Raw genomic sequence first — 13,887 nt, forward strand, 5'->3', positions numbered from 1 at the left:
GAATTATACATTATAGGTATTTGTTGTCGAACACAAACTCCTATATAACTTTGCATCTTCTTTGCTCCAAATCTAATCGGTCGTGTTCATTATAATCAATGGTCAACCTGCCCAGACGTTCTTATTTGTGCCAACTCAGACATTGTAGTTGAGCCACGTGGAATACTTATTCTGCTATGTTTTTTGTGGGATCATATTTCTATCATCCTTGCTGCTACTTGTTGAATTTTCTATGTCAATCTGCAAAAATAAAAAATAAAAAAAAAAAAAAAAAAAAAAAAAAAAAAAAAAAAAAAAAAAAAACTCACACAAAAAACATATAATCTTAATATTTAAATACATATAACCATAGTAAATGACATACCATGTTTAGTACATTATTTATCAACTCATCTACCCTCACAATCATTTCTAATGTATGTGGATGTTGTATCATCAATCTCAATAGATGTATCAACATTGGGCATTCTTTGCATACCTCCATAACAACACTCTTGTAGCATATCTCCTATTTCATCTTCATAAAAATCATCCTCAATTGTTCGTTGGGGAGATGTTAAAAAAATTGACCAACCCGAATTTGCGAGGTCTTTTACATAGAATACTTGTTTTGCTTGGGAGGCTAAAATAAATGGGTCTAATTTATGTCCAATACGATTGAGGTCCACAATAGTAAACCCAAACTCGTCTATTTTGACTCCAATTCTATTCTCAACCTAATTACATTTGAATAAAATAAATGATAATCCATGATAGTCAAGCTCCTATATTTCTTGTATTACACCATAAAAGGTCATATCTGACATGACGAGCCTTTTATCCTTAGCACTAGAGACTTGCATTGTGGTAGCCGTTATATTAACTCCACTATTTTGAACCCTTCTAACATCATCGCGATTCTTTATGTGATAGTAGTAACCATTGACCATGTAACCAGAATATTTTGCTACAGTTGGACAAGGTCCATTAGCTATCCATCTCAAAGAAGTCGATATGGAATTTTTGGGAAATTCGAGAGCTAGTGCAACCTACGATATATTTCATAATATTTTAGTAGTTAACATTTAATTATACATCAAATGGTAGGTCTCTAGAGATTACTCGTGTGGACAACCACCGACTGAATGTACGATTATGCTCTTCTTGAAGCCACTTTCTACTTTTATTTATACCAGAATTGAGCTTAGACAAAATATCCATATGTTGCCTATTATAAATGACAAAGTTAGTAGATTATTGAATAATCAAGTAACCTAAAACGAGAATAAGATGAAGATCTACATACTCGACGTAAGGAAGCACATCATTTACACTTTGAATGACATAAAGATGAGCTCGATCCAACTTATCCTTACTCGATCTGATAAAAGAAGCAGCTGACAATACTCTATGAATGTTTGAATTCGCTTTCTTTGTTGATGAGTTTAGCCCAATAGAATTAACACCAGATTGAATTCAGAACAAAACTCTATAGTCTCTTTAACAATATAATTTTCTCCAACACATTCTTCTAGTCGATTTCTATTTCATACATAAGTTTTCAACACTTTCATGTATCGTTCAAAAGGATACATCCGCCTCAAATAAAAAGGTCCACAAAACTCAACTTCTCTTATGAGATGCACTACAAGGTGTACCATTATTGTGAAGAATGATGGTGGAAAATACTTCTCTAAAAGGCATAGAGTGACAATGATATCCTCTTGCATACCCTTTAACTGAGATGAATCGATCGCCTTGCAACATATAGCATTAAAGAAGAAGCATAGGCGAGTAATTGCAAGTCTTACATGTTTGGGTAAAATAAATATCGCGAATGGCTACCAGTAATAATTGTTGCATAAAAACATGATGGTCATGCGACTTAAGTCCGTAAGGTTTCAAATCTGTGAGTGACACTAAACTTTGAATGTTCGATGAATAGCCTTCAGGTACTTTAATTTCTGATAGTACCTTACAAAAGCTCAATTTCTTAGCTCGTGTTAATGTATAACATGCGGGAGGTAAAAAGACTTTTTTTCTCTTCTACTTGAGGGGCTAACTCTGATCTAATATTCAGTTTCACCAAATATAATCGAGTTTTTATTCCATCCTTTGTTTTACCAGGAATATCAAGCAATGTGCCAATAAGATTTGAACATACATTCTTTTCAATGTGCATCACGTCTAAACAATGTCGCACGTCAAGATACTTCCAATATTCTAACTTGAAAAGAATAGATTTTTTCTTCCAATAAGTTGAACTGCTATCTCCACTGTTCTTTTCCTTGATAGTTTTCTTACCAAATGAATATTGATACTTACTTGTTTCTGCAAGAATTTCTTTCTCACTCAATGGTTCTGGACCAAATTCTAATTCTTGTGCGCCATTAAAAGTTTTCTTTTGTTTCCTATATGGATGGTGGCAGGATAGAAACTTGTGATGCCCGAGATATGCCATCTTCTTCCTTTTTGGTAAATAAGTGGATGAAGTATTCTTTCCACAAATTGGACATGCATGATATTCTTTAACCGTACAACCACACAAGTTACCATATGCAGGAAAATCATTTATGGTCCATAATAAAATGACTTTAAGCATGAAACGTTGTTCTTCACATGCATCCTAACATTCTACCCCATCTTTTCAAAGTTTTTTCAAGTCATCTACTAACGGAGCTAAATAAACATCTATGTCATTTCCCAGTTGTTTAGGACCAGATATTAGTGCAATCAACATAAAATTTTTTTGCTTCATGCACAACCATGGAGGTAGATTGTATGCCACTAACATCATTGACCAACAACTATATCTACTACTAAGATCTCCATGTGGATTTATCCCATCTGTCGAAAGAGCAAGACGAAGATTTCTAGGTTCTAACCCAAACTCTAGCCACAAATTGTCTATTTTTTCCACAATAGGGTATCTTTGGAATGTGTTAATAAACCATCTGTTTTTTTTTAGCATGCCACGTCAATAAACTTGTTTCTTTACTTCGAAACATTCTTTCAAATTTTGGAATTGGGGGGAAATACCACATGACTTTTGCTGGGATATTCTTAGCCCTTTCATTTAAATTTTTTTGAAGCTTCCATCTTGACGTACCACAAATGGGGCATACATTTGCATTAGAGAGTTCTTTTCTAAACAACCAACAATCATTTCTACATGCATGAATCTTCTCGTACTTGATTCCAAGAGTACCCAACATCTTTTTTGCTTCATAAGTAGAAGTTGGAATTTCATTAGGACTAGGTAATATGTCATGAATTAATCCAACAACTCAGTGAAATTCTTATCGCTCCATCCAAATTTAGCTTTCAAATTATATAACTTTACAAATGTAGATATTTTGGAAAACGTTTTACAATTTGGGTACAATGGTTTCTTCGCATCATCTAATAATTCTTCAAAATTATCGAATTTTCCACTAAAATAGTTATTGTATGCAACCTCAAACATTCCAATTGTGTCATCAGCATCAACATCATCTTCATCAACTTCGTCTCTTTCACTAGTGGACACATTTTCATTGTTTATCTTAATCGGTAATGATTCACCAGGAAAAATCCATGTCTGATAACTTTGATCTATGCCATTAAAAAATAAGTTATCTCTTATTTTGTTCACATCTAGAGTCTTTACATTCACACACTTCAAACATGGACAACTCATGACATTCGGTATATTTGAATGTTGTAGACCATTTTTAATAAACATCTCGACCCCTAAACCATACTCAGCTGACATTCTATTCATTTTCATCCATGACTTATCCATGATTGTAAAATATGCAACTTAATCTACAAAAAAAAGAACAATAACAAGGAAAAATTTAAAAGCATAAAATTATGATTGTAAAATATGCAACATCAACAAATTTAGAATAAATAGACTTTTAAGATAAGCATCTTATAAATATTACCTTGTACTTGTTATTAATGTTGTTATGAAGTCCTTTTTGTGTTGGGTGCACCTTCTCCACTTGTCAACCTTCTTAAAACATGTCCAATGCAATCTTCCTATCTTCCTTCCAAATCCCCAGGAATCAAAATTTAGCCTTACATATCAAACTTGAACCTAACAAATGAAAAACTTCACTCAAAATCATTTCATTATTACTCAAATGAGTTGACTCTGAAATACTTTAATTCTTATTTCAATTTAACATATTCAAACAATGAATCATCAATCCTAAAAAGAAAGTCTAAGAATTTATACTATCATGTAATTTTGTCCAATAATGGAGGGTTTGAGGATAATTTACTGTCATGAACCTGCATATAAGAATCCAGAACCTTTATTTTTTCACAAATTTATATATCATGATGGTATTTATCAATAATTCACAAATTCAGCAAACGGTCTCATGATATCTAGATATGTTATGCGAACATCCATCAAGGAAGAAAAGCCTACATTAACCTTTCGGAGTTCAGAAAACACAAATCAAATACTTTGTTGTAAACACAAATCAAATACCATGTGGTAGAGACCTGCATTAACCTTTTGATTTGTGGCAGAGATGACCCATTGGTAGAGACGACCAACGATCCACTGGCAGAGACGACCCACGACTACAGATTTGAACACTGACGCCATGGAGATTGATGGTTGGAGACTGAAGGACGGACGACAAACTTGATGGAGACTGACGGACGACTAGCGGACAATAACGGATGGACGGACGATTCACACGGTCAAGGAGATCAGTTAGGGTTTGGATAAGAGAGAAATGGATCGGGGGCCGGTGCGTGCGAGAATGTCGAAATATGTGTGTGAAAGGGGTTTTTCTTAATAAAATACGAAAAAAAAAATAATTAGATCTTTAATGTCGGTTTAAAACCGACATTAAAGTCCATCTTCAATGTCGGTTTAAAACTGACATTAAAGATTTTTTTTTAAACCGACATTATATATTCGATTTCATTTTTTCTAACCGACATTAAAATTCAAAATTTTTGTAGTGATACTAACTATATATTATAATTTATTAACTATTATAATTTACCGATTATAATAATTAATTAGGATGTTGGTAACTTTAAGATATTCTTGGAGAATAAGGACAGTATGTCATGTGCAACTGCAGCTCAGTAGTCAGTGCGGTGCATGAACAAATGCTTACGTTATTTATTTATTTTTGGAAAAGACATATCGGTCAGTTCTTTAGTTTGGATTTCTTTGATGACTTATCTCTTACCTGCATTAAGTTCAAATTTTCTAAAATGTAAGATCCATCTTTTATTAATCTTTATAAAATCAAGTTAAATTTTGAAAAAAAAAAATCATTTCTAAAAATTGTAATGGTTAACCATTATAAATTTCAAAAAAATATAAAAAAAAAACTAAGTTCTTGTTTGATAATTTTTTGATTTTTGATTTTTATTTTTGAAAATTAAGTTTATGGACATTATTTCCACTTCCAAATTCTTCTTTATTATTTACTTTTTATCAATGGTTTAAAAGATCAAGCAAAATTTTGAAAACTAAAAACTACTATCTTTTAGAACTTGTTTTTGTTTTTAGAGTTTGGCTAAAAATTTAACAATTGTAATTAACAAAAATGCAAATCATTGTAAGAAAAAAAAAAAGAAAAAATAGGCTTAATTTAAAAAAAAAAAAACGAAATTATTATCAAATAGAGCCTAAATAGTAATGAAATAGAAACTTCAATTTTAGTTTTTTTGAGTTTATGTTTTTGTCATCTATATTTTAAGAGTTTTCAAAATTTATATCAAATTACAAACTTAAAGAAATAATTTTAAAATTTGACTAGAGAATCTCATATATAAATTTTACTTGGAGAAAATATATAAATCGTGATTAAGAAAGTATTAAAAAAACATACACAATTTTCATAACCTAAAAACAAAAATAAATAATTATCGAACAATGATTTTGATTTTTATTGTTTTTAATTATTTTTCTGAAATGTGTTTGTTTGTTATGATTTCTTTGCGATTATTTTTCATTCAAGTTTAAATACTATTTTAGTTTATATATGTTTGGTTTTTTTTTTTAATTTGATGTTATTTTTAAAATATTTTAGTTTCTATACATTCAACTTTTGTTCATTCTAATCATTAGTTCATTTTAATCATTGTATTTTTAACTTTTAGTTTATTTTCATCATTCAACTGTAAAAAAGAAATCATTTTGATCCTTAAAAAATAATCAATTTTTTAAAAAACATAAAAATCAAAATGTACTAAAATTTGAAAATATAGGAATCATAATAAACCTTCTAAAATGATGAGGATCAAAATATTCCATTCCATTTTCGATGTTGGTGAATAGGTAAATAAGATTAAAAAATATGTCGCTCACAATATGTCTTATTCCTTCAAATTAGTAAACACCTCGTAAGTATATTAAAAAAAAAAAAAATAGAGACGAATGGATAAGCTGATTTGGTGCAATAGGAAGAAGTAAAAATGAAACGAGAAAGGTGGGGTCCAAGTAATATCAACACGTGTCGTATTACCCGGAATCAACACGCCACGTAATCAAGAGACGACGAGGTAAATAACCGCCACGTCTGTTACAATAACAGGCCACGTAACCGTCTCCCCTCACCGGCTTCTGTCTGAAAAACCTCCCAACCGCACGTTATATATCTCTCTCCCCAATTACCCAAACCCATAAACACCGTAATTTCACCCCCGCAATCTCCACTCCATCCTTTTCTTTTTCAATTTTTTTTTGGTTAGTGGAGATCGGAAACAGAGAGTTATAATTAAAAAAAAAAAAAAAGACAAATTAATTAAAATAACAAATAATAATGGGGAGGACAAGCATGTTGTCTGTGGTGGCGGTTGTATGGCTGTTGTTGGTGGCGGATAAATGCAGGGGAATGGGTGAAGAAGCCTTGCAAGATGTGAAGGATAATGTTAGTGAAATTACTAAAGATACAAGTCTTGATGAGAAAGCCGAAGCAGTAAAATCTGGGGCTTCCGACGTTTTCCACGATGCTAAGGAAAATGCTGAGTCGTGGTCCAACTGGGCTTACGGCAAGATTTCCAAGTAATTTTCTTCATTTTTTTCATCCTTTATTCTTTCAATGGAATTATTTTTTATTTAAATACGCCTGAATTTAGTTATGAATTTTATCTTTAAGATGATTTTGTTTTTAAACCTAGAGGTTTGGTAATTTGAACAGGGGATTAGGATTTAACGGAGAAGAATTGAAAGAGACGGCCCACTACGTGGTGGATAAAGCAGGGGATGCAGCCACAAAAACCACAGAAAAAGTTAGCACAGCAGCTTCAGGTAAATTTCTTTTTTTTTTTTTTTTTTTTTGTTTTCTTTTTAAACACATTATCAGAATAAAGAATTGGAAAAAGAATTATCAGATGCATCGAATTACGCATCTGAGAAAGCGGGGGAAGCGGTGAAGGCTGCTTCGGATGCGGCGGGCAACCTGAAGAGCAAGTCAGGGGATGTGATCGGGACAGCGACGGAGAAGGCGAGCGATATTAAAACGAAGGCGAAAGAGACGTTGGTGGATGGGAAAGACAAGGCGGCGGAGGTGTATGAGGCGGCGAAAAACGAGGTGGGACAGAAATTTAAGGCGGCGAAAGAGAATGTGAACTGCGTAGCTGCTAAAGAGATGGCGTCAAAGAGCGCCGGGGAAATTGGGTATAGAATTAGGGAGAAGACTGCCGAGCTGTGAACACGACACGTCGCTTTTTGGTTTTTGGCCTTTTTTTTTTTTTTTTTAATCGTATTGATTTTTATTTTGATTTTATTGTTCGGTCTAGAGATTTGAGTTATAATGGATGTGTTTTTTGTTTTGGTGTTCAATAAAATATTAGTTGAAGTGTTTAGTTCTGTTTTGTGGCGTTTGTTTCATGCATCGTATGTTGAAGCCAGCCTTCTCTTAGGTTGCTACTTTTAGATCCGAATCTGGCCATCTTTTTTACTATATTGTTTCTGTATGTTTGCTCGTGTCGATTGTGTTCTTCGGTCAAAAATCATTCCTAACAACTTCAGTATTTTTTTCAAATTCCCAAACAATTTAACAAAGTCGAGAACACTACCTAAAATCTACTATTATCTTCTATTATTTTTTTAAATCACCTAAACAATTTAAAAGATCGAAAACACTACTTAAAATCTAGATACCACTCGAGTATTTTTCCAAATCAACCAAACAATTTTTCCTCTCCTTTTCAATTTCCCACATCTTTCTTTGAAGTTATATGGATTCTAACCATAGTTGTTGATTATCTTTTCGACAATATGCATGTGTGATATTCTATGAAAGATGCGAGAAACTAGTAATTTAGAAGGTAGCACGTATAGTCTTGGAAGAATAACTAGCGTTTGGCATGAGGATATGGTGGTCGGAGAAAATAAGGCGTTGTATCATTTAACTAAGTATATCTTTTTTGCTTAATCTATTATTAAAAGAGGCAATAAGTGGGTACTTATTTTGCTCTTTCTTTTAAAACTTTTTGAGCAAACATTCTCATCAACCAAACTCTCTTCTTCGAAGGAACTTCATCTCTTCTATAATAACCACCTCAAGCCTTTGTAAGTAACTAATTCTAAATTATTAGATATCGAGATAGGATCAATAAAAAAACTGCTCCCAGTGATTTGTTACATTCACAACAATTCAACCAAATCTAATTCGAGTGTCGGAACAAAATCTCAAGAAGGAAATATAAAATTTTTAATCACACATGAAAGTTGAGGTTTAGAAATCAAATCTAATTTGAGTGTCGGAACAAAATCTCAATAAGGAAATATAAAATTTTTAATCACACATGAAAGTTGAGGTTTAGAAAATTTCTAAGCTCAAACACATCTTTCTAATAAGACTCTATACACACACGTAAGATAAGAAAAAAGTATTATGCAGAATATGTTTGTCATGTAACATTATGTTTGGCATCATACCTGACATTTTGAAAAACATGTTGCTGAGGTTGCTGATATGATACAATGGAGAAAATATTACTCAGTTATCAATCATATAATGGAGTAACAATTTTGACCAAACATAGCCTGTGATTCTTATTATCACTATAATAAAAATTTGTAAATATTGAATGGAAAGTTTAACCTTGTTTTAAAGAAAGAAATTCTTATCCTGATGAATTGTTATTGGTGGGTTGTTTGTTGTTGTGCATCCAGACCTTAAAATTTAGTTTTTTTATCCCAATTTCGTTGCAGAATTGATGCACTTGTTGCTCATCATCCTTCTGAATCTTCCATCCCAGCTTGTTGGCTAACTCCATCATCTTAGCCTTCTGTTCTCCGCTGAACTTTGTCCTAAACCGCTTCTTCCGCTTTCCCGATGCTTCTGCACCGTCGCTCGACGACTCTGCTGGGGCTTCCGCTGAACCGCCGAACGTCATCATCGCCGGAGCAACACGACTCCAAGGAGTGCACTGGTTATTATTGTTGCCATTGAAATGGAAATTGTATGGTGGTGGCCCTGATAGAACCAAATGTTAAATCAATATGATATGAATAACCGATTAATGTGTATACTAACTCAGAATGTATTTCCTGTTGTCTTACCTTCTATATATAATAATTATGAAAATTTTTAATGTATTTTCTAAATTTTGGAATTGTATCAATTTAAACTATGTAAAAATAATTGGATAAACCTAAGCTTTGAATTTTTGTTAAATGTATTAATTATTTCAATTAGACTTCTAAATTATTATAAGTGAATCGATATAAACACTTCATCAAGATTACATTTTGAAAATAGTTTGTGTATTCGATTTTTACAAGTTACACGTGTGAAGATTTCCATTCCCAAACTATTTCAAAATTGTAGGATATTTTTGTATAACTTAGCCTTCTCTAAAGTCTAATATGTTCAGATTCTCTCGATCTAAAATAAAAAAAATTTCATTCCCAAACTATTTCAAAATTGTAGGATATTTTTGTATAATAATATTGTCAAAATTAGCATAACTCAACTAATATGTGCTTGTACTATCAACCTCGAGATTAAAAAATAATAATAATATTTACACGGTTAAAAAATACTTTTGTTTCTAAATTTTCATGACTTAAATTTTAGTTAGTAACGATTTGGTCTTTGTACTTTCAAATTTGTAATAATCTAGTCCTAAACTTTAATAAAAAATGATTTTTGGTCCATATACTTTACAATTTGTAACGATTTAGTTTCTATTGTGAAAATTAAGTGCCAACTTTTATTACATAACGTCTCAGTTCTCTATAGTTTATAAATAAATTTAATTCTCAATAAGTTAATCATTCTATATATGTAAAATATTTATTAAATCATACTAATATATTTTATGATAAAGACTAAATCATTACAATGTGTAAATTATGTGGACTAGGACTAATTTGTTACCAATTGAAAAAATATAAAGACTAAATGGTTAATTGGAATTTAAGTATTTTGGTTATTTTGTAAACTTTGGTTGGAGGAATAACAAAGTGTTTAAGCTTTAACTTAAATGAAACATACCGTAAGTTAGGAGGTTAAGGCGGCCGTTGGTTATATCCTCCTCTTCCAATACTCTCCGGTGGAAACTCCGGTGGCATTCGCAGGCGGCGCACTTGAAGCTATCAGGAGTACCCTCTTCCCCACTCGGCATAAACTCACCACAGCCGTCGAGCACGTGGCCACCAGTCTTCACAGCGTGGTTCTTCAAGCATTGACGGTACCAAACCGGAGACGACGGGGAAGGAGCGGCGGGATCTGGGTTGAGAGGAGGATGATCTGTTGTGGGTCTAAGGGAATATTGAAAAGGAAGGTGATGATCAGGTGAGGATGTGGTTTGTTGTTGGTTTTTTAAATCCATTATGAATTGAATAAGGTTGTGTGGATTGGGGTTCTTTTTGGGTCTAAACAGCTAAGCTTCTTCTTTTTTCTTCATCTCTTTCTTTGGTTTCCCATTTTAGATTAAATTAATGAGATCTACTAATTTAAATATAATATCTTGTTAGATCTTTTCTCAGCCTAGTTTTCATGTCCCTAATACTTAATTAATTATATATACATATATATTATTTTTGATAAAAAAAGTTTAATTTCATCCCCCAATCAAGCAAATAATTATTCATTTCACACGCGTTTCTGTTCCCGAAATTAATTAATAAATTGATTAATAATGGGGCATAGAGAGCATCCACTTCTTTCGCTCTCTGATTTTGATGTTTTAGATGCTAAATGTTAAATTTCACCAGATTCCACTAAAAACCAAACATTTCTTGCCAACTTTAAAATACTGCAAAATACTTGGTTTTGGTTTCATCCAAAAAGACTCATACTAACATATTGATATTAGAGTGGATGTCTTAAATCTTGTAGGATTCTGTAGTTTGTAAACATTTGTATGAACAACATTTTGTGTTTTATAATAGATGATATTTTATTCACTTTAGTCTATGAAACATTTAATATTTTAGTTACATTAACCACAAACCAATAAACTAAGATCCATGGTTATCGTTGTAACTTAAACATGTATGTGGAGACATACAAGTGGATCATGTTTTAAGTGATAACCTAAATGGTCTGTAGTATATAGATAAGGCCGGGACCTTGTCCTAGTGACACTACAAGTATGGTCCGCTTTGTAGATGTTACAAATGTTGTAAAGTGCTACAAATGATCTGATCCTGATCATTCATGTATTAGACATATGAGTGGGGGATATTCTATATAAAGAAGTTTGTATAAGACCGGACCACAAAATGTTTAGTCTCGTTATATAACGTCGTTCAAAATTGAGACATTCATTTCACTAGGATGACCATAGGTAACATGACCTTAATCCTAAATGAGTTGTGAACTCCTACTTATGAGGGCGGTCCTTTGATTTGCATGGATGAGAGTGGCCAGATCGTCGACTCAACAAGCTTACTATTTTGGGATTCATCTAATTGAGGAGTTGGGAACTCGACTACACAAGATGGAATTCACTCCTTCCCTGAGGCAGGGGTAAGTAGATAAATTACTCCCTTAAGAACTGATTCTGGGGATTGAACAATGTGACTTCACACCCTCTCTTGGACCCAGAGAGGTTTAGTCATAGTGGAACTATAATCTATTGTTCATTAGAGAGATCAATGGTACTTAAGGAATTGGATGTAACTATAGGGGTAAAACGGTAATTTGGCTCAACTATACTTTTTGTGAAGGGTCATCATATTGTTGATTGGTTATATCCAATGGATACAAAAATATATTTGTAGTACGAAGAGTGCAGCTGTCGGTCTTTAATGGAGTGTCTGAATGTTAACGATGGTGGATAATGTAATTAAAGAGTTTAGTTAGTTATTCACGTACTGTTGGAGTTTCAAGCTACAGGTCCATAAGGTTCCCTTGGTAGTTCAATGGATTCAAGTTGAGAATCAGTTTTTTGGGTTAATTTGAAATGTTCAAATTAATAAGAGGAAATTTGATTATATATGGTATAATTAAATTAATTCAATTATATGTAATATAATTGATATAATGTATTTGATACATTATTGTTTGATTGGAGGAACAATATTTGAATATGATTCAAATATATTTTCTATGAATAAGATTCATAGTTATTAAATTTAATATAAATATGATTTATAATCAAAGCCATAAATAAAGAAAAAGAACTATATATTGTATACGATGCAATATTAAAACTATAGGTTATAAATATAATATGAAAAGTTAATTATCATATTTATTTATTTATATTTATTAATTATTTGATAATTAAAAATATTTTGCACAATAACCACCCTTAGTGGGTAGTTATACGATTTTATGGCAAAGTGGAATAAAAACAAAAATTTGTTTTCTAATTATTCTATGAAAAAAATCTCACACAAAAGATACTATTAGCAATCGAGTTATCACATGATAGTTTCAGAGACTAAACGAATGAGTAGCTAGTCTATGCGATAGACTTTCTCATCTACACGATAGTCCTGTCGTTTACTCGATCATTCTTTCTCCTTCACTCTAAATCAACCCTCTAACCAAAATAAGCCAAAGCCCACCACTCCTGATCTTACATCGAGAATACCAAGGTAATCTTGTGGTAGTGTTTCTTTTGTTCAAGGATCAAGTTGTTTCTCGTTGCTGTTCGAGGGAGATCGTGTTGTTCGATGCGTTCGTGAACGATAGAGGGATTATCTTGAAGAAGGGTTCTTCAAAGGTACAATCACTCTTATCCTTAGTTTTTACTTTCAAAGTATTTTGTAATTTAGTTTATAATGCATAATTTATTCTATATAACTGTAAATGTATAAGTTATTTCATAATGGAGTTTGGACAATCCGTTTCCACTTAAAGGTCCTCTGTAATTAGAGTTCCTTCAATTGAGATAGTTATTCTCCCTTTATCTAATCAAAATGAAACTTTCACTACAATAAAAGTGGATTTTTATGACATAATGGGATAGCCAAATTGATGTGGAAGGCAAAAAGTGTCATAAATAAAAAAAAAAAAATGTACTTTTTTTTTTGGGAAAAAATGCTAATTTTGGATTTATGTTATTTTACGAACGTTTTTAAATGTCATTGATATATAACATATATGAAATGACATTGAATAAGTTTAATTAAATATTATATAAATAAATATAAAAAAAATAAGAAACCTTCGTAGAGAAAGGGTTTTTTGTATGGACGGCCTCATTTGGAAGGCTCAAATGAAAAATGGCCTCCTGTAGAGAAAGTAATGGAAAGTGACCTTCTGCTTACGTCATAAGCATGTGATTTTACTAATTCGCCCTTGAGATGCACCCCTCGTGCCTGCCAATACGAATTTACTCGATTCTCGATGGCTCGTCACACGTTCCTTGATGCATGGTCACTCGATACCCAACTTCATGGTCACTCGACATGGTTGCAATCGACACGTATATACTCAATCATATCCACGTCATACTCGATGTTCGATTACT

At 32.2% G+C, this 13,887-nt stretch overlaps 2 protein-coding genes across 3 annotated transcripts; one reads left to right on the plus strand and one right to left on the minus strand.

Moving 5' to 3' along the window:
* Positions 1 to 6,561: 6,561 nt before the first annotated feature.
* On the plus strand, positions 6,562 to 7,812 carry LOC120092128 (uncharacterized). Of its 2 annotated transcripts, none has more exons than XM_090308004.1 (3): positions 6,562 to 7,009; positions 7,146 to 7,255; positions 7,330 to 7,812. In XM_090308004.1, exons 1-3 carry the CDS (start codon positions 6,768 to 6,770, stop codon positions 7,656 to 7,658), a joined length of 681 nt encoding a protein of 226 aa, XP_090164130.1. In that variant the 5' UTR covers positions 6,562 to 6,767; the 3' UTR covers positions 7,659 to 7,812. The 2 variants fall into 2 exon arrangements, with proteins under 2 accessions (XP_090164130.1, XP_090164132.1); XM_090308006.1 differs by having other exon boundaries at positions 6,564 to 7,009; positions 7,339 to 7,812.
* Positions 7,813 to 8,844: 1,032 nt separating this feature from the next.
* LOC120092938 (zinc-finger homeodomain protein 6-like) lies at positions 8,845 to 10,884 on the minus strand. The gene is made up of 2 exons (XM_039051190.2): positions 10,455 to 10,884; positions 8,845 to 9,431 (listed from the first exon to the last, which is right to left on the minus strand). The coding sequence occupies exons 1-2, from the start codon at positions 10,789 to 10,791 to the stop codon at positions 9,079 to 9,081; spliced, it is 690 nt and encodes a 229-aa protein (XP_038907118.1). The 5' UTR covers positions 10,792 to 10,884; the 3' UTR covers positions 8,845 to 9,078.
* Between the last annotated feature and the right edge of the window lie 3,003 nt (positions 10,885 to 13,887).

This window comes from Benincasa hispida, chromosome 1 (assembly GCF_027475165.1).
Source record: "Benincasa hispida cultivar pf3 chromosome 1, pf3_genome.v1.1, whole genome shotgun sequence".
In the NCBI taxonomy this organism is placed as follows: domain Eukaryota; kingdom Viridiplantae; phylum Streptophyta; class Magnoliopsida; order Cucurbitales; family Cucurbitaceae; genus Benincasa; species Benincasa hispida.